We start from the raw sequence: 24362 nt of genomic DNA on the forward strand, positions 1-24362 counted from the left end.
GAACGGTCTCATTCATACAATGGTGTGTCGTGAGTCCTTGGCAGCTGTAGTAGAGAGCTAATGTCGGTAAAGCCAGCCACGCCAGCCTCTCAGCGATTGGCCTTGTCCCAGGCGATGGTTGTGGCTCATTTGTATGTCCTCCTTCCTCAGGGATGATTTGGTCAGAATGTAAGGAGATCTGGACCGACGGGCCCAGAGAGTACATCATGCACCTGTGGAATGTCCTGGACTTTGGCATGTTGTCTATCTTTGTTGCTTCCTTCACGGCGCGCTTCATGGCGTTCCTCAAGGCGTCCAAAGCCCAGCAGTATGTGGACCTGCACGTACCAGACAAAGACCTCAGCAACGCCTCTCTGCCTGACGAAGTCGCCTACTTCACTTTTGGTAAGCAGTTACTCCTAAAATGTCATAGAATGCTTTGAGGATGTTTTAAGGAGTTTTACGGATTTCTCTGGTGTTTAGTAGAGATTGCTTGGACCGAGTCTTGAGTCTCTGTATGTGGCGCTCTTTCCTTTGTTTTCTCTACCATTGTAAGCGAGAGTATTTATGATCATTTATGTTTCATTTGAAAAAATAGGTTTTGTTTCAACTTCAAAAAATCTCATGTCATGAAAAACTAGGGAACTGAGTTACTACACTAGACACTACGCTGGGGACACTCGAAGATAAGTTGTATTTGTCATATAAACATGTAAATGTTGCATACTTAAGGTAACATGTTCACACATTATTGTGCAGATAGTCTTATGCATAAGCTTTTGACTTGACTGTAGCACAGCACATTCAATACGCAATTCCACAACAACAAGCAAGTGCTGAAATATATTCACAGGCTGACAGCAATGGAGCGTTTGGATTCACAATCCTCCACAGATAATTAATAATAGCTTGATTTTTGATTTATATTTTAATTTCTTTGAAAAATACATTCACCTGTGCTTGGGTCTAAATATTCATCTAAACATAAATCGAAATACGTCTAAAAAAAAACAAATCTGTGAAACCTTTTGTTGAAAACTTCTCTGCAACATAATAATACCTTAGTAATACCTTACCTTAATAATAGCTCCAAGCTGCTGGACTTTAAACTTGTTAGTTGCCTTCTAAGAGAATCTTTACCAGTGCTGACACCTGGTGGACTTACTCTGCCATGACATAACAGTAAATAGATGAAAAAGTGAGTGTCAGATATCCATGGTTTTCACAAAAGCGTCAAAAGATAATAAACCAAACTCAGATCAATTGTTTCAACTGAATATCAGAAAATGTTTTAAATTCTGAATCTGCAAATGTGAATAATTATTCCAAATCTTTTTTCTTCTTCTCCTCCAGCCAGGAACAAGTGGCGCCCCTCAGACCCCCAGATCATCTCGGAAGGCCTGTACGCCATCGCCGTGGTGCTGAGCTTCTCGCGCATCGCCTACATCCTGCCGGCAAACGAGAGCTTCGGCCCATTGCAGATTTCACTGGGGCGCACGGTCAAAGATATCTTCAAGTTCATGGTCATCTTCATCATGGTGTTTGTGGCCTTCATGATTGGCATGTTCAACCTCTATTCGTACTACCTGGGAGCCAAGTACAATCCTGCCTTCACCACGTGAGTAATGCTTAGCTAAGACAGCGACTGGGATCGGATGGTGGTTAGGTCTGATTTAAACATAAGCATTCTGATGCATAACTGCATACTTTCTTCATACAAACATCAGCAAATGCTTTAAAAAAAAAACACTGTGTAGCCAGATGGAACGACTAGAATGTTTGGATTATACCAGAATGGATTCCAAAAAAATTGAAAGATTTGGCTCCCATCCAATTTGAGACATGGCCGTAGATCACTGTCATATTTCCTCCTGAATGACATTGTTTGTGGCGTGTTAATCAAATCCATAGTCCTTCGGTTGCAGATATCGAGCATCAATCTGCAGGATCAATCAGGCTATTTGGTTAAATAAGCAGAATGTGGAATTGGTACAATCACCCCCTAAAATCTTGCACTGGGCATTTTTGGTTTTACTTTTAGTTCTGGTTAGGAAAATTGTTTTTTTCCGATAATATGTTTTTTTTCGTTTACTTTAAAGTAAAAGAGAAACCTACTCTCAAGATCAGGATAAATACGTTATTTTTGACTATAAAACAGAAAATACACGTAAAATGGAAATGGCCGCTGTCAATTGACTATTCTGTCTGAGCTGTGGGGAAACGCATCAATATTGTGTCTATGTCATTAAGCCAATGGTGAGTCAAAACATCTTGGCCTATTGAGTTTGTTAAGTCCATAAGGATGTGAGAGTAAAATTAGAGCAAAAGAAGTTTCTGGTCTGTGTCTCAAACGTTTTTAATTCCACTCCAAACTATTAGGTGAAGTTTCTTTGAAGAAGCCAGTGAATTGTGTTGACCGACTCTGTGATGCGGCGGGCGGCAGCTATGTAGCCCTGTTGATGTGCCTGACAGACAGGATGCCGTTGCCGTGGGAGACGAGTCTTTCAGTGGCTTACGAGGAGAGCGAGGGGCATGCAATGGCGTTTAAAAGATGAGGCGAGGGGGCCGAGTACCGAACCACGGGAAACAACTTCAGAGGCCGATGTGGTGTCACAGTTGAACTTATTGATACAAGTGACTTTGCTGCTCAGAGTGCAATGGTTTGAACCAATATCCCGCTGGACCCCATTGCACCAAATGTCACAAGTCGTCCACACTCGGGACTCCTTTGGTCAAAGGAAAGTGGACAACTGCCAAGGCAACAATTAAGCCGTGTGTAAGCAGCATCTCTCAGGCTGGTCCCCACACAATTAAAAGCAGCCATGTGAGAAAAAGTTGCATTTTTAAAAGCCTATTTCAGATGCAGACTGCAAATAGTTTTGCATTTTGTCCACTTCACACTTTCTATATATATATATATATATATATATATATATATATATATATATATATATATATATATATATATATCATTTCTTTCTCTATTTAATGGGTATGCAACTATCTCTTTGTGGCACAACAGCTCTGTTAAGAGTGTCTGAGTAGAAGTGTGACAGACTATTATCGTATTTGATAATTGAAAATCCTCCAACCAAAAAGGGATGGGAACCACCCTAAGTACTCTAATTACACTTAACCTGCCAAAGCGCCACATTTAACTTCATTGGGAGCATCCATTACAAACGGGGAATTAACTGAGTCAATTTGCACTTAGGGGTTGCAGTGCATACATCGGGCCTGTAATGCCTTGGGTCTGTTCTCTCACCAACCAGAAAATAAAAGTTTCATTTCAGAGATTTTAGTGTAGAATTCTTACCAACAAGATATGTAACAAGTCCTGCAACATTTCAGTCTGAACATCAACGCAGCTGCCACTTTCCTTCATTTTAGCTCCATCCAACAGACCAAAGTATTACATTACAAGTGGGTGTATAATTACATTATGAGTGGAAAAGTCCATCTAATTGCAGTTTATGATCTGGTATGTTAAGGCTCACACGTGTAATCAAGAGGTCACAGTAGCTTTGTCGGTTACTGAGCCATCCTGCCAGGTTAGAAAACCAACCTGTACATTTAGTGGAGCCTGGTGTTTATGCTCTTGTGCATAATTAACCTGACAAGTTTTTTTTCACAGCAATTGAGAAACACACAGTGTGACTTGAATTCCTGCCCTCGGTACTTCATTAACAGGTTTCATAACCATGAAAAACAGCTCCCAGATGTTCCTCTACCTCCTCATTTTGCATAAACCGTGTACTGTTTGCTGAATGCTGGTTTGGTGTACTCCCAGTAAAACCACTCAGTACCGTTTGCCTGCACGAAGACTAAGACCTGCCTATTCAGATGTGTTTGTCCACCTCTTTGTATTGGAAGGATTAGATTGGATAAAGTCACAGTGACCTCCAGGGGCGTTGCCACCATTTGGTTGTTTAGTTGATTGTGATTCAGTTTTTCTGGATGACTTCGCCGCGTCACACGGCTTGCCAATCCATCCGTCTGTTCCTCTTATCAGGTTATGCACCTGTCTGTGCTTCCGATACAGATGCCTTTCTCTGTGTGTGTGTGTGTGTGTGTGTGTGTGTGTGTGTGTGTGTGTGTGTGTGTGTGTGTGTGTGTGTGTGTGACTAAGCTTTGTATAAACACACACATTTGTATTGCATGATTAGTTCAGCAAGTCCAGCTTTTCCAACCAAACGGTACCTTACACACCCATAGCTCATATGCAACATATATACAGATATACAGAGTCATCTGTCAGGTGCAGTAACAGCACACACACCTTTCCACGTTTTCCTGAACGCACCAGTTAGGATTTCTAGCGTGAGGGTTCCACTTCGCCATGCCGACCTACGCCGCAGCTCTGTGCCGTGCGTGGACAGCAGCTCCTCCATTGAGGTCTCAGAGGCTGCGTTCTACTTGGCTGCCCACATCCAGACGGAGTTCCCCTCTGGAAAAAGGTAGATGGGCAGGGAGAAACAGTGACTAATGGAGTTCAAATGGACAGTGAGAAAGATTTTGGTCATAATTCTGGAGTGAGAAATACTGTAATTTAAAAAATGAGGTGTGCTTGTCTCTGCTTTAGAGATCAGTTTTAAGGCTGATTTGAAAAATCAGGGTCAACTAAGCCGGGACGTAACATCAACAATTTCTACTCATCTTAAAAAGTCTCCCTCTTTTTTTGTCTGAATAAGCAAGAGAAAGCCCACTGCCTTTCCAGTTGCCTACTCTGTGAGCTGTGTAGAGATGGTTTTAGACAGAAACCCCCTTACATTCTGTTGTTGTTGTTGTTTTTAATTGTTGTCAGTGTTGCCACTAGGGGTCAGGCTGGCTTTCACCTGCCTAGACTGAAATGTGCATTGAGGGGGTACTGAATTTTTCTGTTTGAATCTGACTATTTTGATTATTTGTCTGTAAGTGCAGCATTTTTGTCACTGTCTTACTCAACTACAACTACGACATATGACTGCATGTGTTTGGTAGGACTGTAAATAATAGGCAATTGTGTGTACTTGTGCTCATGTGAGGGGAAGGAAGTGAGGTGGTGGATCTCTCTCTCTTCTCTCTCTCTTACACACACATACACACACACACACGTAGACCGACTCCCCCGTAAGCCAAAACTCACACAATAAAGTAAATACACATGCACAGCTGGATACGGCCTAAATAAGCCACACATACTCAGTCCCCATAGGCCTAAAAAGACTCAGAAAGGCTATCCGACTGGCAGACATGCCTTTTGTATCCCACACATTAATGCGCAAATATACTTTAGCAGTGACACACAAAAAGGGGCACAAACACACACACACACACACATTCACACATCACACTTTGCTCTCCGTGTTTGTTTTTGCATGTGCTATAAAAGACCTTCGTGTGGGCACACAAACATTTATGTACAGATGAGTTCACACACACACACACAAACACACACACACACACACACACACACACACACACACACACACACCTATCAGGATTCAGATTTGAACAGCGCTCGTGGAGAGGTGGACCTGTCTCTTTGTTCTAGTCCACCATGTGTGACACACATAGACGCACCGGGAAGGTAGAGGGGAAGAGGATAGATAGATGAAATGGCAACGCGTTTGGAAATAGGTGATGGCAGTTTAAAGTAATAGAAAAAGACACAATTGGTCAAGGACAGTGAAACCAATCTAAATAATGATTGTACTGATGCTGAAGTGGAAACAGTGGTGAAACTACTGAATAAGGATTAGGGACAGCGGTAACAAAAGATGCGCATGAACGCATAGACAAAAGAAGGGAGAAAGGATGAGAGAAGGTCAAGAAGACTCAAGCAGGCAGACTCACCCCACATGATCACAGTATTACAAGGAACTATTTGAATAGATGGAAAGAATAATGAAATAACTTATTTAATACGTTCTTTAGCTGTTCGATTTCCTCCCAGCCGTTAGTTATCAGTGCTATTCACACAACTGCTCCTTATATATCAGGGTTTCCTTTATTGTGTTGGTTTGAGCCTTTGAGGCACATCTTAAAGCAAAGAACAAAAAATGTAATGCAATGTAAATGGAGACAGGCAGAGAGAGAGAGAGGGTGGGTGGGGAGGGCACGGGGTCGAGAGAGAGAGGATGTATTAGCTCCGAAGGCGAGGTCGTGTTCCCAGTCGAGCACGTCTGAATGTCAAAATGCAGAGAGGAGACACTATTACAATGAAGTCGAGACAGAGAAGAAAGAATATTGCATCCGTGTGTTTTTCAGGCTTTTACCTTAAAGCTAGTTTTGTGTTTCTATCTCTGACTAAACTTTTAATGTTTCCAGTTAATCCCCCCCTCCCCATCTATAATAGACTCTATTAAAAAGAATTTATTAGTGATTGTAATTGTTGTATTTTGGTGTAAGTGGAGATAATAATATTTTATAGTGTAAACCTTTGTAGAGGCTAACAAAGACATGAGGGCACAAAATAGATTGGCAAACAATAGAATTAATACATTCTTTTTCTTTTTTTTAGGGTCTAGGTTACAGTTTTGTTCTGTAAGATTGTCCTAAAGCCTAAAACTATTTATTCAGTGTGCAAATCTCCTTTGTTGCCCTGCAGTTAAAAGCGTTCTTGCACCTGGGTATCTTTGATTAAGTGTGTGCATAGTTGGTTCCACTTAGAAAGAAACCACCCTGCAGACTCACCCAGTGTCGCCTTACGTGGACAAAGCCTGCCTGCTTTCTGAAGCTAAACTATTGCTCGTCAATTTAAAACCAGCCAAATACAATGGTTTGTAATCCTATAATAAAGTATTTAGTTTACTTGACAAGAGGAAGACAACATAGACTAATAGAGAGACAGAAAAAAAAAATCAGCCAGACAGCAGTTGAATTGCAAAGAAGTTAATGTTGCGTTTGATCCGGTATCGAAACAGTCTCTAATTGCTGTTCTTGTGATGGCGTTTAACCCCCGCTTAACGAGGTTTCTCTCGCTGGTTGCCCGAAGACACACACACAACAACTGCATCCTTTCTCATTTAAATGAGTAAATGTGCACGCACACAGAAGCAGAAACACTCAGGAGACAAACGCATCAGTATTTGTTCAATTCCTTTCGGATTTCTTTCCCCCCTCTCTGTTATTTCCCTTCTATCAACAGAATAGGCTGGCAAGTCAGCACCTCTCTGGAGCAGCAGTCGTTCATTAAAACCAAGCCCCTGTGCTGTCGCCATGGAGACAGCTCCCTTTGGCGTGACAGATAAAAAGTTAAACTCAATTTAATAGTTAAAGATGTTTCGCCTATAGTTGCCTGACCGACTGACTGCGGGGTAGGAGGAGAGAAAGGAGCAAATCTAGAAGGATACATTTAATATCTTGCTAACGAAAGAGAGGCAGAGCGGAACACATTTGCATGTACACTCATCTAATTTGAGAATGGGGCTGCAAATAAATAAAAGAGGGGGGGGGGGGGGTAAAAGGTGTAACTCATACAAATAGCTTGAGGGACAGAAATGACTAAAAGCTCTTGGGATGAAAGAGTGAGTGGGAGGGTAGGGTAGGGTAGGGGGGGAGGGATGCTCTGCAAGAAGAAATGGCACGGGAATGTAATGAGAATATGGGCAAGAGAGATAGACGAAAAGAGATAGAAAGAGAGAGCGAGAGACGTGGGCCTGAATTTCTGTCTGTCTGGGATTTGGATTTGGGTGGCTCCTACCGAGCCGACTCCCAGTCCCCCGCACACACACACACACAACCATGTGTATATGTGGCTGAGTGTATATATGTGCGTGTGAGAGGGAGTGGTAGTGTGCGTGTATTCATCCGTCGTGCTGCTAGCCGCCGATCGGGGGCTGTCACTCTTGATAACAGATAATAAGACGCTGTCCATCTCTGTCTCCAGATACCCACTGTCCCTGCTGATTTACCGCCTGTGGTACAATGATGTTATAACACAAACGCGCACAAGTTTGAAATCAAATTATCTCATTGTCTCACGTGGAAAAAAAAAAGCTCCCATTATCCAGAGCATATGCCAGTCACAGGTCATGTCATAGTACACCCATGAGCGGTGTGAGAGCTGACATTAGCAAAAGACAAATTCCAATTTATTAATGTTTTTTGATTTGATTTTTCATAATTGCGCTTCCTCCCGGAGAGGCATCTCACACAGATTTCAGTGAATGAAATAACCGCCGGCAACTGGCCCGGCTGCTCGCGCCTCAGCTTTATCCCCCCCCCCATCCCCCCCTCATATATACATATGTACTGGCATGATTCATTTGCAGAAACCAATATCACCGTTTTTATTCATTTTGGTAATTGGCGAGGTGTAATGTAGTCATGCATGATGTGTTATCCTGCTGGGAGGAGGGGGTTCACCTCAGGTAGCACTTAGAATGCTGTACAGTTTTAGAACTTTTTATTAAACCACCTGACGGCCAAACAGCCAACAGATGATCTGCGTGTATAAATAGCTACTGCGGCCGTGTGCACTTTTAATTGTGTGTGTGTGTGCGCGTCTGGGAAAATGTCTGGTTTAATTGCACATTAATGTTTCCTGGAACAAAACCCTTCATCATTATCTACACTCACATTTTCTGTGGGCAGGGGACATAAAAATGTAAATTGAGTGAGCATTTTACTCGGGGAGGGAGGCGAGCTGGGAGACGGAATCATTTGATCAGACGGATAATTGGGATATAACGTTTTAGAGACCAGATTATTTTTGCCTTTTTCATTTTGTTTCATTTTTCGGAGCCCCTGGCAGGCATTTTTATCTTGTAAGAGAGGCTCCAGATAAATGATGAGGCCTTATTTAAAGAGAGTTGATGTCGTCCATCGGTCACTGATAGTGTCGCGGTGTCTGTCTGACGCCACAACGACTGTTAACGCTTTCGAAGATGTTTCTGTTTACACGAAATGTCCCTGAAATGTGCAGCCTCGTTGAAAGACAGATACCTTTTTCTAAAAATAGTTTTTAAGCAAGCAAGTAGCGTCAACTAAATGGCGCTTTGTGTTCTGACCTGTGGCCACTGCACTGTTTTTCTGGTCAGAAACGGATTCGTTAGTCTTGTTGAAAGACTTTTGTTGGAGCAGTTTAGTTAATTCGTGCCTTGTTTCAATGTTTTTCAATTCAACGACTGATTAACCAGTTTTTCATGTGAAGAGACCGTATTTTGGGAAAGTTGACTCATGTCCTTACCCTGAGAAATAGGGTCAAAGCACACGTCCCAGCCCTTGTTAGCCTTGGTGTCAGTATATACATGAGTGCAAACCGAGAATGTGGCAAACTCGCAAAAATGATGTTTCTTCAGTTTTGGCCAGCACTAGTGTGAGGAAAACTGCCAGCAACTGTGACTTCAGAACCCCTGCAGATGCACCTCCTTCACTCCCAAGAAGTGCTACGCTATCTGCCTGAAGGGTCCGAGCTGAACTGCAAGCAGGGGAGACCTGGGTGTGAATTGGGGGGGGGGGGGGGGGTTCTGTCTGTACTTTCGCCCAGCTCTCTGCTGACTGGTGAAACTCTTTCTGAAAGATTTGGAAGTTGGAAGAGGCCCACAGCCTCCGACCAGGAGCCTGTACCTCTTCTCTCCCCACAGCCTCATTTCACTGGGGGGCCCTCCGGCATTTCAGGCCCCCCCCCCCCCCCCCCCACTGTCATCTCAATCCCATTCCTGCTACTCACTCACTCAGATGAAATACCTGACTGCCAATGGTGGCAGGTCTTGCAGCTTACCATGTGTCAGTGTCAGAGAATGAAGCTGAATAGAGTTTTATGGCTGTGGACGTGCGGTAGAAACGAGAAAAAAAAACAGTCACAAATGGCCGGAAACTGCAGCTCTGTTTCAGTATTTATTTTCAACACACTGAACCGATGCTCAAACGCTAAAGTCCTTCTTCCCTTTCGCTGTTTTTTCAAATTCAAAAATCCGACCTGTTTTTGTTTGTGTGAGTGAAGGTGTGTGTTTGCATGTTTGTGAGTAGGATAATGGGATGATGTGTTCCAATAGGACGAATGAATCATCAGTTGTTTAATCCGTGCCACGTCATAAACCCCACAATATCCAAACGTGCTGTGTGTTCTATGTGTTTGAGTGAGACGGCAATTCTCTGCTAACACGGTGCTCTTTAGGTGTTCACTCGTCGTGTGCTTTTTTTCTCTCACTACCACATCTTCTCTCTTTCCTCACAGGGTGGAGGAGAGTTTTAAGACCCTTTTCTGGTCAATCTTTGGGCTGTCCGAAGTGATCTCCGTGGTGCTGAAGTACGACCACAAGTTCATAGAGAACATCGGCTACGTGCTGTACGGAGTCTATAACGTCACGATGGTGGTCGTCCTCCTCAACATGCTCATTGCCATGATCAACAGCTCGTACCAGGAGATAGAGGTAGATGAATGAGGTGGTCAGTCGATAATGAAGGTCATAATACTGTCTACTCTGATCACATCTGAGCCTTTGAGAGAATTTGAGAATGAGAAAATCAATTCAATGGATCAAAGGGACACTCGGCAGCGGGGTCGATCCCCGGCTGTTGTGTCTGCAACGACCCCTGCTGCGACGTTTCATTGAGTGGACTCAACCCCATATTCTTCAACCCCTCCTCCTTGTAGACCTGAGAGCGTATCTCGCACCTGAGGTCCTCTCACGTGTTCACTTTAATCGATGCGGCTGTCTGCACTGGCGCCGTGCAGCTAAACTGCGGCTCATGGCGCGAGGCCTCGGGTTCATTAATGTGAATCAACTCAAGGTTTGGACTCTGAAGCCTCTGGTGATGAGAGTGACTGAGTCAGTGTCATCGGTTAATACCACTGTTGGAAGAAGTGCCAGGAGCTTTTTCTTGAGTAAAAGCACTAATATGGCAATTTAAAATATAACGCAAAAAATGTGCCCAATTGAGCTCTAGTTATAGGAAGCATAATGGTATCAGATTATTAATATTGATTAAGTTAGATGTATGTTATCGTAGCTCAAAGCAACAGAGTTCATTTTATTCATTGTTATGTGGGGTGGTTTCTTTTTCTGTAAAACATTTATTGTATTTCATTTTTTCATTATAAATAATTTCAGTGAAAAAAGTCCAATACATCCCTCTGAAATATAACGGGGTAGAAAGTATAATACAAATCATTCTCAGCCATAGTACTTGGGTAGATTTACTGCCTGTCACTAATAAATACCAAGTTGTACCAAGAAGAAAATGTGTAATCTTTGAGTTCAGGATGATAAATGATGCTGATGGGTCCAGCGGTTTGTCGGATTAGCCGTGGATCTGCATAAAACACAAGCCAGCGACTTGAAAAATAAAGTAAAGAAGTAACTAGTTTTCTTCTCTGAGGTTTCTACAATCAAAGGGGTTTTGTAAAGCTTCAGGGACTGAGCTCCTTTGAACGCGCACTCTGCCTCTGTCCGTCCGTCTGTGCAGGAGGACGCCGACGTAGAGTGGAAGTTTGCCCGCGCCAAGCTGTGGCTCTCCTACTTTGACGAGGGCCGCACCCTGCCCGCCCCCTTCAACATGGTTCCCAGCCCAAAGTCCTTCTACTACCTGGTGCTCCGCATTAAGTCCTGTCTGATACGCCTCTGCAAGGCCAACGGCCGCCACCACAACAACGAGCTGGAGCTGGGCATGCTCAACTCACAGGCCAAGGTCTGTTGAGCAAACTATATTTTGTTATTTCTCTGGGTAGAAGCTCAACAAAAGGGCTGAAATTATTACTGATTACTGGGATTTTTTAAATGTTTGCCTTTGTGTAAGCATCGTTATCCGTTTTAAGTGCTTTGATTTCATTGTCCCCACATTTTACAGAAACTCTGGTAAGGGCTGATAATTACAAGTTTAATTACTGATGCCATGTAAATTGTTTTTCATTTTACTAATGGACAGTTTTAACGGATATAGTAAACAGCTATGCTATTTCTATTAGAGTTAAGCTATGGCCAACTCACTTGGTTTACAGTCTTTGCTTTCTACCTTTGTCTGTATATATCTATATATATAGAGAGAGAGAGAGATACATATACATGTATTATATACATATACATATATATATTACAATGTGCTCCGATGGCGTTGTGGTTGAGAAAATACATTATAGTCCCGCAGTATGCTTGCAATGCAACTTCACTTCCTTCCTTTTTTTGCATGTTCTCCCACTAAAAGACTGTCCATGCAAATGAAATCCCTGTAATCAAAAGAAACTATTGCGTCAAGAAAGTAGCATATAGGCCATCTGACACAGGCCCTGTCTGCGGGCGTTACCTCTGTCTGATTCCATGCCTCAGGTGGCTCAAACCAGCGCCTCTTAAAAGCTATTAGTCAGGCCTGCCGCTCCTCAAATGCCTGGGCAGGTTTTGGATGGGGACAAGATGAGTTACACCTCGCTGCCCCTGTGAGCTCCTGAACTTCTGTTCAGCTCTGATAATTGAACTGCGGAGTCGAGCAGGTTCAGCATTCGATCAATAGTTAAACCCCACGCGCAACTACAGTGAATGTCAAGTGAGATCCGGAGAAGACGGCGTGGTCACTCTTAATCAGGCCTTTTTTCCTCTCATTCTTTTGGTTCGTGTTTCTTGGCGTGCTAAAAGTAAAGAGAATGAATTTCTGTTAACATCAGGCAGCGGAGGCTATCAACGCAAGTCACTTGTATACAGTACAATACCTGCATTAAAAATGTGTCCCTCAAATTCCCATGAAGCAAAAGCAGTACTAATCTCATTTAACATTTCATTTGCCCTTCAATTGCAAATAATTAGCGTTTGATGCAGTGAAATGTTGTGTTTTCTACAAAATGACTGTAAATTGGGTTATTTCGTTGAGCACAAGATACTTCACTTCATATTGCAAAAGAATATACAATGTAAAGTCAGTCCAAGCCCATGGTTTCTTTTTTCAGTGATGATTCTGTTAGTAGGCTGCGTGCTGTGGGTTTTGTATCATGAACTCAAGCAATATTTTCTTCTGGCTTTTATTCTTAAGAAAGAGCTTAAATGTGCCTCAATCCATCAACTTGTTTTTGTGCGTATCCTGAGCCGGTTCTCGGGTCAGCAGGTTATTCTAACATGCCTCTTGCCAGCCACGCTGTCCAGGCCTTCCTGGGGAAAAACCCACGGCGTTTGCAGGCAAGATGAGATATATATTAGCGCTCTGGTGTTTTGAGTGTACCTCGTGTTCTCTTACCAACAAGATGTGCACGAAGATATCTAAAGCAGGCGTCCAGGAGATCCAGATCAGAGGCCCGAAGCACCTCAGCTGGCAACTTTTAATGTGAAGGAAAGGCGCATAAAAAAATTCATGTTATTTATTTGTATGTATGTTTTTAAAAGTTTAATCGTTCCATCGTTTTGGTGCATATGCACTGCTGCATATTGGTGCATATGCTGCATATTGGTGCATATGCAGCAGTCCAAGCTCTGGGGCCAGCTCGTGGACGTAGAGGAAACCTAGAAACTGATAGAGATTCAAAGACATCTGTGAGCACCAGACACCTTCCTTTCAGCGTTATTTTGTTCTGCCGACAACCTCAAATACTTTTATTGTTGGAGATCACTCAACCCTGAAATGTGACGTTAACACTGGACTGTTGTTCCTATCTCACTGTTCCAACAGGATGAACACCTCAGGACTTATCCGCGCCCAGGAGAAGAGTTCATCCCCAGAAAATCGAGAGAACACCCGACCAGATACCAGGTAAGACAGGGGGTAGAGGATGGGTGGAGCGAAAGAAAAAGCGTAATATAAAGAATTACAGAGAGAGAGAGAGAGAGAGAGAGAGAGAGAAATATTTAGGCCAATTAATATAGAACAAAAAAAAGTCAGTGCCTGGAGGGTGATACAGGATGACAGGAAGAGAGATGCAGAAAATGAGTGGGTACAAAAAGGTGAAGAAACTGCTATAAAAGAGAGAGGTATGGAAGAGTGGGGAAGGGAGGCACTTTTTCAAGAGATTGTATGAAAGGGCATCGACTGAAAAGGAAGCAGAATTGAACGAGTGATTGCAAGTGAAAGAGCAAGAAAAGGAATGACCAAAAGAGAGAGAGAGAGAAAGAGAGAGAGAGAGACACTGAGCAGAGGCTGAAAATGCCTCTAATGAGCTGTTTGACAGAAGATGGGAGGCAGACACTCGGTAAGTATCGCGCGGAGAAAGGCAAGAGATGCTTCTCCTCCTGAGTCCGCCCATCACCTTTTCCCCCAAAGGGAAGCCTAATGGCCTCCACACGTCCATTGCTATTTTCCCCCGACTCTCGCGGATTGTGTGGGCTCTCTCGCATAAGGCAGATAGACGTGTAGATTTGTACGTGTGGTGGCAGGTAAATATTCACCCTCATCGCCTTCCCTCTATTTAATCCCTTGCCCTCTCTCCGTCTCGTAGAATATCATGAAACGCCTGACTAAGAGGTATGTGCTGAAGGCCCAGGTGGACAGAGAGAGTGACGAAATTAACGAAGGTACAAAAACGTCCTCTCCGTTAACGCCCGCTCTCATTGCCTCATTATTTGCATGAGAGTGCATGTGAGATGAAGTCTCTCTGTATATTAAAGTATTGCATGTACTCTATGAATGCAAATAGCAAATATGGCTGTTAAAGATGACCCGTTCCGTGGGTGACCGTGTCGTAGGTGAGCTGAAGGAGATCAAACAAGACATTTCCAGCCTCCGCTACGAGCTCCTGGAGGAGAAGTCCGATGCCGCGGGAGAGCTGGGTCTACTCATCCAACAACTCGGCGACAAGTTTGGCAAGACCACCATGAGACACTGACAGGACTCGCAAGAAGGAGAGAGAGGGGTGGGGGGGGGGCGAAGGGGGGGGAGGGAGGGAAGATGTGAGGGAGGGTGAACGCAGGAGCAGGCGGAGAGCAGTGAGGGGAGAAAGGGAGGCAGGATGTTTATAAGATACACAGACAAGAAAGTGAAGGGACAGCGGGAGAGGCATAAACTTTGTGTTTTGTATTACCCACTGGTCCAATTAAGGAGGAATGTGCAAGGAACCTATCTGCGACAGCACGGCAGCATGAGGTTGAAGGTTCAGAGGGGAAGTAAACTCAGTCGAAGGGGTCTGTGTCGGCGTTCCAGTTCTAATAAACGTCTTCGGGGAGTCTGAAGGTTTGCTTCACTGTGTTCGGACAAGCACAGTGACGCCTGTCGAGATACCGATCTCCTCGACACACCAGGCTATCTAATTAATGCATTTCCATCCACGATGCACAGCTTGATCAGGGGCAGATGATTCAGGAATAAAACCGCGTAGGATTTATCCACTCATTTGAAAGTCATTAACGCTCTCTCCTAAAAAGCAGTCAGTGACCTTTGTATACGCACACAGCACAGAGTGTGCAGTAGGGCATTCAGTACCTGTCTCCATTTTCTTATGTTACTAGAAATCGGCTTTGTAGCGCGCCAAAAAAGGGCAAAAGTGCTGATGTCATTACAGTAAGTAGTTTACCTCAGTCAGAATGATTTAAATAAAAAGTACTAAATAAGCACATGCTAGCAGAGAGAGACATTTTTTCAAGCTCCCACTTTGTTGAAAGTCCAGGTCTTATGTACATTGGACCACTTTAAGATTAAAAAAAATGTTAAATGGGATTAGATATTCGTTGGTGGGTGTTCTCCTTTTCGTTGTGCCTTTGTGGTACAAAGTGTTTTCTAAAATGGTAGCCAAGACGTGACATGACCTCGGGAAGTTGTGATTACAGCTTAGAAATGCAAGAGGTCAGTGATAATTATTAGCGCTCAAAGGAAGAGAAACTCTGTGCGTGCGCTTTAGGGCAACCACACACATGTGAGATTTAGAGAGATGGGATTCTGGAACAATGGTGCAATCGTTGGAGTTTTAAAACTCCTGGATTGTGCTGCAGAGGCCGTGTGGAGTCATTTTGTGTCAGACTTCACCAGGGTTTCAATTGACATTGAGAAAAGTAGGTTGAACTGTTTCTTTAACTAATGCTAGATATAGATAAGTGTGATCCAGTGATCATGGAGTTTGACAAACTGCTAAATCTACCCACCAAAGTTTAAATGTGGTTTTATTGTGAAATGTAGAATTATATCTAGATACAAATACAATGCTAAAGTTTTTTTTTGAATTGTGGGAACATACAAATTAAGTGTCCGTCATGTAACAGCAGCCTATTTTAGATTTTGACAGCAAAAAATAGCAACTTTCCCATTATTTCTGGTGAGTCCGTCCGGTCCCTAAACCTGAACAGCATCGAGATCGAACAAATTGAAAGAGATGTCTCAGACTATTATATTTCTAGTGTGCATGCTTCAGCAGTTTCTCTAACGCTGTTTCTTACTCAATGGACTGACATGTTTTCCCCAAACGGCAACGTCCACAATGCAGTTCTGCAAATATTTTGTTCTCATTTATAAACTTCCTAAATGAGACGGTTCTGGTATTTTACATCGACAGACTGGATGGGTTCCTCCAATGATTTGGCTCATAATTCAGATGATTACTAGAAATGAATCTATTTAATCCATTTTAAAACCCATAAAAAAAAACAATAGCATCCAGCTCATCCTAAAATCATTAACTAGTGGGACTATACTATACTATTGTTACTATCACAGAGTGAAAGAGCAGCTAATTATGTTCTGTGTGCAGACCCAGATTAGGAAAGAGCAGACTCCCAGAGAAGGTTTATTGATTCCTTTAAACGCAAAGTTTACTGAAATACTGTATTTTTCATGTGTTTGGAAGAAATATTGATTAATGCAAAATCTTCTACTGTATATTGTCATATTTTTGATCCTGGAATTAAAGACATTACGCGCTAAACAGGTTGTTCAATCACTGGATCATTGTGTATGTTTTTTCCCATTAGTGGAGTTTGATGATTTTTAATGAGTCTAAATATTCAGTGTGGGTCCCCATTAGTAGCACTCAGCTGATGGCAGGTGCTGGAGCAGAACCAACAAGTAATTGCAGCATTACTCTGCACTCAAGCAATGGTATGCACAGACACACACACACACACACACTCAGAACTAATGCCCAAATATTTAAGCAGTGGGATGACCCATACTGCACTGCGTGTACGCTTCACACATTAAAGTTATTTATAGTACTGCCGTTTTTAGAGTTGTCCTTTACACACTCAGCTAAACCTTTACAATAACAGTTACACAATCAAAACCCTTATTACAAACATCACACCTAATACTGTATATACATTTTCAAAAGTCAATTCAAAATGTATTTTGTAACTAAACTTTTGGAGATAACATAATCTAATATAAAAAAACAAGAAGCAGCACAATATTTATATTGAGTCAATGATATTAGTTGTTTTTATATAAACCAGCATGTCAAGCAATTTTGTATTAACCAATTTCACATATACTCTCTGATGGGATTTAAAAGATGCAACGATCTGTCACAAAATCCAAACAACAATGCAAAATGTTTTATCAGGGATGTGGAACAGTGCAAATGGCTCCAAGAAATAACTGAACAAAAGCAACCGAAACTCAAACAATGTCCGTTTAAAACTAACAACACACATCCGTCGGTCAGCTGGGCTAGCAGGTACACTCCACACACGCATGAACTTATGTCCATCTGATGCATTGCATGAGGTTCCTGCGGTGTAGAGTCAACAGTGGCATTAACTAAAGAGCCTTAAAAGCCCAAAGCAGGCCCTGTGTGGTTGGGGCATCAGTTTCCCTGTGAGTCTGTGCGTACGTGTGCTCCTCAGACATGCACCTGTGTGTGTTGACCGAGCCCACACACTCGGCGTATTAGAGGATCCCTGAGAGCAGCACGGTAAAACACTGCTTCCTAACATATGTCCAGAGATTTATCGTCCCTCGCTTACTCCATATATTTATTCACCACACAGCCTGAATTGTTTCAGGACAAATAATAAATGTAAGTTCTGCATGAAAATGACCTCATACGGTCATCTTTTATGTTGGTTGGATCTGGTGGCATCAGGCTTCAAAGTGACAACCGACCTTAAACTCTTTTGGGTGACAGAAGAGGTTTCTGAAAAGAAAATGTAAAACATGAAATCACATTGGCTTTGTGGACAGTTTTATTTCTCTTGTGGCTCCTGTAGAAACATGGCGCCCAGCTCTGTGAAGAGGATGCGTACCATGTGGACAAATATACAGGCCATTTCTTATTTTGTATTTTTCGATAGAGTCAAGCATATGCTTAGGATAAAACTCTAAAATAACAATTACAGGCTTGAGTACACTCAGAAGAGCATCCTCTCTCTTCTCATCAAGTTGTTAAGTCTGGGTTACAATCTTGCCTTCCGTTTCCTCCACTCTTCCCATAAGTCACCATTTGTGCACGCCAGTAAGGCAGAAAAAATGCCAAAAAAATAAAAGCTAATTCAACCCATAACATGCAGTACAACACACAGCATTTCTGGACTATCGCCATAGCAACAAAATCAGTCTGAGCTTTTGAAAACTTAACAGGAAATGATATTATCTGATCTCCTTCAGAACTCTCCCACAGAGCTTTGATATGAGTTTGGGCCTTAAGGACAGTACTCTATAACACACTGCTGTGTGTGCCTGCTTGTGTTGAACATGTGTTTGCATTCTGTCAGTTTTAATCACAAGATGAAATTGAATGGAAGTGTGTTCTCGTTTGTGTGAGAAAGTAATTGGGCCTGTGTGCTCGCAATCACTGAACCCGCTTTGTGTTTCAGACCAACCAAGTAGAACTAACATCCCTATGCGTCATCTGCAAAGCCCCAATGCAAGGAATTGTTTCCAGCCCTCCCTCCGTCTCGCTTCTTCTTTAACCTCCTCTTCATCTTGCCTCCCTCTCCGTCCTTTTTGCCTCCTCCGTCTGCTTTTCTCGGTTCCTGTTGTCTCCTGGCGGCAATGTGGCCTTTTTGCCTCTGAAAGACCGGGGATTCCAGGGATTTGGAGAAGAGATTAACCCCCCCCCCCCTCCTCTCCAACGCGCCTCCCGCCTACTGCCTGAATGCTCCCACCCCCAGGAGACTCGCCTATGTGCTTTGCTGTTCGTACAAACACAAACATACATAGAGAGAAGGTTCGACACGTGGGCTCAGACACCCTCTCTGCCAGAAATCTGCCCAAATTACACACTCACCTAGCCGCGAAACGCTCACATATGCATGCACGCTCACACAACAGGCTATGTGTTAGAAACACTGACATTCAAATGGCAAATGGTAAGTTGTTGCGCTGAAACCAATTAAATCTTGCGCTAACATAGTAATGGATGCATTGACACTTAAAACTCCAAAGTCTTATTGTGGCTCTTAACACAGAGTATCTGTGTTTGCACGCACTCACACACAGACAGAGCTCCCATCACGTGGCGTTAATCACGCCCTTGAGTCCTCTCTCTCTCATCACGGTATCTCCTTTGATTGAAGCTCTCCGGAGAGGAACTAATCAGGAGAATTTTAGAGCACAAAGCTGAAGCCACCTCACAATCAAAGCCGCGGCGAACTGATTATCTGCCACTTTTATTATGGTCTTAAGAATATCATTCCAACACGCTCCGAACCATCGTTCACCTCTCAAAATAACAGCCTGTAAAGAAATCAAAAATTGCACCGTGCTGAGACATTCCAGTGTCCCCATGGTGGGTGGAACGCCAGTGTCTCATTTCTGGAGCAGTCGGAGGGCTGAAGGGACTGGGTGGGCTTTCAGGAGAAAAGACTGTGCACTTGTAGAGTGTAAACTAATTTGTCAAAGCCACAGCACGCTGGTTCAAGACGGATGATGAGATCAACATGACAACTCGCTGACAAGCCCTCCAGGTGGCTCGACTCGGCCTTCTTCTCGCGGCGCTGAGGAATGAGGGAGCAGGCAGCCGCGGGTCAACGCATAATTGCGGAGTGGAGAGTGCGAAACCACATGTACACTCAAGAAAATCGTGTCACGTGCGCATCCATCTCCAACCAAAGATACAGAAATAGAAGCCATTATTATCGTCATCAGCACTTTCACTGCACTGGAAAAGAAGAAAAAAAACGTCCTTTTCTTTATTTGTGTCAGAGAGTAGTTTCTACTCGCCTGGTTTGAGGCAATAAATATGGTGCATTATGGGCTGTTTTGCAGAGTAATTCCCATGGCCGGGTTATTAGGAAGCTTGATGTTTCTTGTTTTACGAGGTAATCAAGCAGCACACAGAGTTTGACCTGCTGTTTAACCTCGTCCAAGGCCCAATTACATTCATTTGGATTTCTCCATCAATAGGTCTCACTAATTTGGGCTGAGTCAAAGTCAGAGAGTCGATTTACTCGCATTCAGTCGTATTCGGCTTTTCGATTGTCCAACAGAGTGTGTACTTCTTCAGAGGCCACAAATGATTTACTTAATGTAAAGCATGATTCATCCTAAAACAAATTAACTCCAAATAAGAAGAATTGAGGCATTGCCTGTAAGGACAGCGCAGCACCTCAACACAATGAATTTCCACTGAGCATAAGGTTTCAAATTGTCTTGCATCACAGCGCAATGACGTGAAAACACATCAGATGCACTCATGAGCTAATTATACGATGGTGATCCGTGTAGTCTGTTCAAAACATACAGTTTGACAGCATACGTTTTTTCGGCGCATGACTCACTATATCATCATCATATTCTGTACTTTTTCATTTTGTGTCACAGCATTCCTTATCTTCGTCATCCTTGAAGTCATTTTCCATTGCCGTTCAACGTCGTACAGCCATCATCAACGTCATCCTCAGTGTATACCCATCACATCTGCTTCTGCGATTTTTATCTCTGTATCACTGAGAGCTGTGAATAATGGATATGATATACTGTACAGGAACTGCTACAACATTTACTGCATTCCAAATGCTCTCCCATTCACTCTCCGTAACAGTGCGGGCGTGAAAGGAGAATGAGTGCGACATGGAGAGGAAGTTATGTTTATAACAACCCCAGCACTGCTGCTTCTCATATACAGCAACATTTCCCCTCAGTTTATTTATGTACCTACGACATAGTTTCCCTTTTATGGGCCAACCGTAGCTGTTGCACCAGCATTCATCTTCTGACTCACTTTGCATTTTTTTTCCCTTCATTCTGCTCTGTCTTCTGTTTGCTTTACTCTCACCCTCTCTCACTGACCCACGCCGCCGCTCTCTGTTTGTATCTCCGTCTTTTTCAATCTGCGACTATTTACCGCTCTGTCCCTTTCCGTTTGTCTCTCCGACCCCTCGCGGTTTCCATGTGTGTCGTTTCCATTTTTTATTTGTGTTTTGGGCTACTCTGGTTTTGACCCGAGTCACAGGTGGCCTTGACCGTCCAAAGTGCTCTTGACTAGTAAGCTCCTTCCTGTTTGTTGGGCTCCCCTGCTCATCCACACTGGAATGACGGAGGGCAGAACGTCCCCGTGCCACACAGGGAACGCTCATCCTCTAATTAGCCACTCCATCTTTGCCTTGCCTGTCAGGACCTCATTCACTGATCCTGAACACAACAAAAAATAAAGGAAACAGAGGACAATCGCTGTGGGATTGGCTTCTCTGCTCCTCTTGTTATTTTTTGTTTTCTGCCCTAAAGATCACATTCTGATACAGGCGGGTGTGCCGCACTGGCTGAGCCTGCTTGGTTTGCCAATGAGCTAAGAGGCCGTTAACCTGAGATCTGAACCGTACGCTGCCAAATCAAATACAACATTGTACTACTACGTATCCTACGTTAGTAAAATAGAGTATAGAAAAGAAAATAGATTCAATTAAACCTAAATGACGTGACTTTTACTGTAGACTTTGAAATACTTATTTCAAATTGTTTTGATGGTTGCAAATCAGCTCCTTCTGAGTATCCGTTTGTCAGGCAAAAGCCTCTCTTTTAATTCCTCCCTGAGAGGATGAGCAGCATTCTGTGTTCTGCAGGGATAATTAAGTGACTACATGTAGAGTCTCTGATTTCTGCCAAAGGGTGCGTTTGATGCGCTGGCAGGCAGAAATCCTATTTTGCCGGATGACTTTTCCCATGGAAGTGAAAGAGGGGGCCGGTTAGGCGGTAAAAAATTAACACGAGAGGGGAAGACATTTGAGTTGAACATTTTTTGATGGTTGACGATTCATGTTTGAAATCAGTGAGAGAGAAAATGGTAAAATTGTATTGACGAAAAGAGATTAAGGAGTCCTGGCTGCTTCTGTAGCAATTAGAGATCACATTGCCTGTGTTGCGTGTGATGTGCGTGTGTTTTGAACTTGACTGAGGCATGTGGCAGCTTGTTTAGGAGTGTGTTAGTGTTAGTTTCAGTGTGTCAGCGTGTGTTCTTTCCCTTTCACTGTCTGTCCCTTCTTGTGTAAGTGTCTTAGTTTGTGTGTGTATATAAGATGGCTTGGGGATAATGCATGCCAAAATTCCCCCGTGAGTCTGTTTGTGTGCGCGTAAGCAGGAGTTGGCACATCAGTGGTCTCGTAATCTGTCTCTCACTGGCTTTTTTTAATGTTTTTGTCTGGAGAGTGTCTAGGAGTATAACAGCTATCAGATGCTTTACTATTTAGAAATATTTGTCATTGATCATTTTGAATCCTTGGTAGCGTTGGTTTTGAATGAGCCAGTTTACAAAAGAATATTAGTCTTTCGTGACAAAAACATAGAATAGACTCAGTGGAATCAAAAAATGTCACCTCCGAAGGGATCAGCACCAATGCCTGAGGAACTCACTGCTGTGAGTGCTAAGTACTACCATAGATTTAGTTTGTGCCCTTCACTGCACACTTGGCATGACATCATTTGAGGTGACTGAAACTTAAAAGTGTAAAACTGTTTCAAAAGGCTTTTAAGGAAGACATTCAAAGCATTGATCCTCGTATTTCTCCTAGAAATAATGGAGGTCAAGAGTAATAATGTGACAACCGCTGAGCAGTGCCAAGTCTGGAGTCGACAGTGGAGAGGAGAGTACAACGACGTGGCTTTCACAGGAAGAAAAGTGGTCGGTGTGTGTAGGCTACACATACTTAATCCCTGTTCACTTGCAGGTCCGCCATTTGCTTTGGTTATGTCTCATCAGCAGGAACATTAAGCCTCTTTTAAGCTTTGCTGTCTCTTTTTTTTCATTCCTGTAAAATTGACACTATCAAACTCAGAAAAAGGAAATCCTAAAACTTTTAATTTGTATGGTTTGATCATGGTGCTTTATGGATGGGTTGTCTTTTTTGTTCTTTTTTACGGATTAAAAAGATTAAGAAACAGCAAGAGAAGAAACCTGAGTGAAGGAAGAGAAGTGAGAGAGACGTACCGCTCAACAGAGCCATGAGGGGATTACAGCGACCACACAGAGTGGTGTGCAAAGTCTGTATGTATGACACAAACACCTAAAAGGTGAAAGGTCATTGATGGATATATTATACTAACCCTCATATTCCTTTAAACTTGACTGCATCACATGATTGTATTAAATCATTTATAGCGACATCACATTGGAGTTTTTGCAAATCAAACAGCGATCACCACTCGAAGGCACTCACACACAAATTGGGTCAGATTGTCTTTGTGTGTTTTTAGATCTGCCTGTGTGTGTGTGTGTGTGTGTGTGTGTGTGTGTGTGTGTGTGTGTGTGTGTGTGTGTGTGTGTGCATGATGTGCATGAGGGCCCCAGCCAGCCCTGAGCAAAGCAGCCACTTCTAAAACTCAATAATAAAAGGTAAACCTCTTAGCCGTCACAATTACTGATGTCCCTCCACGATTGTAAACAAGGCTTCTGGCTGTTTTTAGATTTCCCATGTGACATGCACATTTCCCCGTAACCACGTCCGCTGTAATCCTTTTTATTGTTGAATGGAGCTGATGTAGGACGCCAGGACCCTGCCGGCTTGCAGACAGAACAGGTGCATATGAATATGAAACAGGCGGCAGAGCTCTTAGGGTCCAGCCCTTTGTGTGCGCACGTCGTGTCAGGGCAAACCCATTTCTCATCTCCACCCTAAGCACCTTCCTGTTAGTGTTCGTAGCACCATTGTCAAATCACAGATAGCACACACACACACACACACGTATGTCGTAAACAAAACAACATGGTCATGTGAGATGCAGAGTAATGTTAATGTCCTTTCAATCTTTCCGAAAGGATATGAACCCAAGATGAGTCACAATTTAAGACTCAGACAAAAGACCTCCTCCTGGATGATGTTTTCTCAAACGAATCACCACCTGTGAGTTTTTACACACACTCACCAATCTCACACCCTGGACTGATCTCACCCCAGAGTGAGACATTCCCCAAAAGGACAATGAACTTCCTCTCATTGCTTTGAATTGCTGTGTATGCAGTGATCAATATATGGACCGATGGACGAGACACAGCAACACAACCCGGTGACGTGCATTCCTCCCTTCGCCCGCTCTCTCTCTCGCTCTCTCTCTCTCCCTCTCTCTCTCTCGCTTTATCTCTCTCTCTCTCTCTCTCTCTCTCGCTTTGTCACACTGTCGTAGAAAAC

The 24362-nt window shown here is 43.1% G+C and overlaps 1 protein-coding gene across 1 annotated transcript in view; it reads left to right on the top strand.

Moving 5' to 3' along the window:
* LOC119210843 (short transient receptor potential channel 7-like) overlaps positions 1–14719 on the top strand; it is a 30567-nt gene extending 15848 nt beyond the window's left edge. Inside the window, exons 6-12 of the mRNA XM_037461321.2 lie at positions 151–384; positions 1333–1597; positions 10142–10337; positions 11374–11595; positions 13555–13635; positions 14318–14393; positions 14565–14719. Of these exons, the coding sequence (XP_037317218.2) occupies positions 151–384; positions 1333–1597; positions 10142–10337; positions 11374–11595; positions 13555–13635; positions 14318–14393; positions 14565–14704 (1214 nt within the window). The 3' untranslated portion in view covers positions 14705–14719. The remainder of the gene's footprint in view (positions 1–150; positions 385–1332; positions 1598–10141; positions 10338–11373; positions 11596–13554; positions 13636–14317; positions 14394–14564) is intronic.
* The last annotated feature ends 9643 nt before the right edge of the window (positions 14720–24362 follow it).

The sequence above is a fragment of the Pungitius pungitius genome, chromosome 2 (assembly GCF_949316345.1).
Source record: "Pungitius pungitius chromosome 2, fPunPun2.1, whole genome shotgun sequence".
NCBI lineage: Eukaryota > Metazoa > Chordata > Actinopteri > Perciformes > Gasterosteidae > Pungitius > Pungitius pungitius.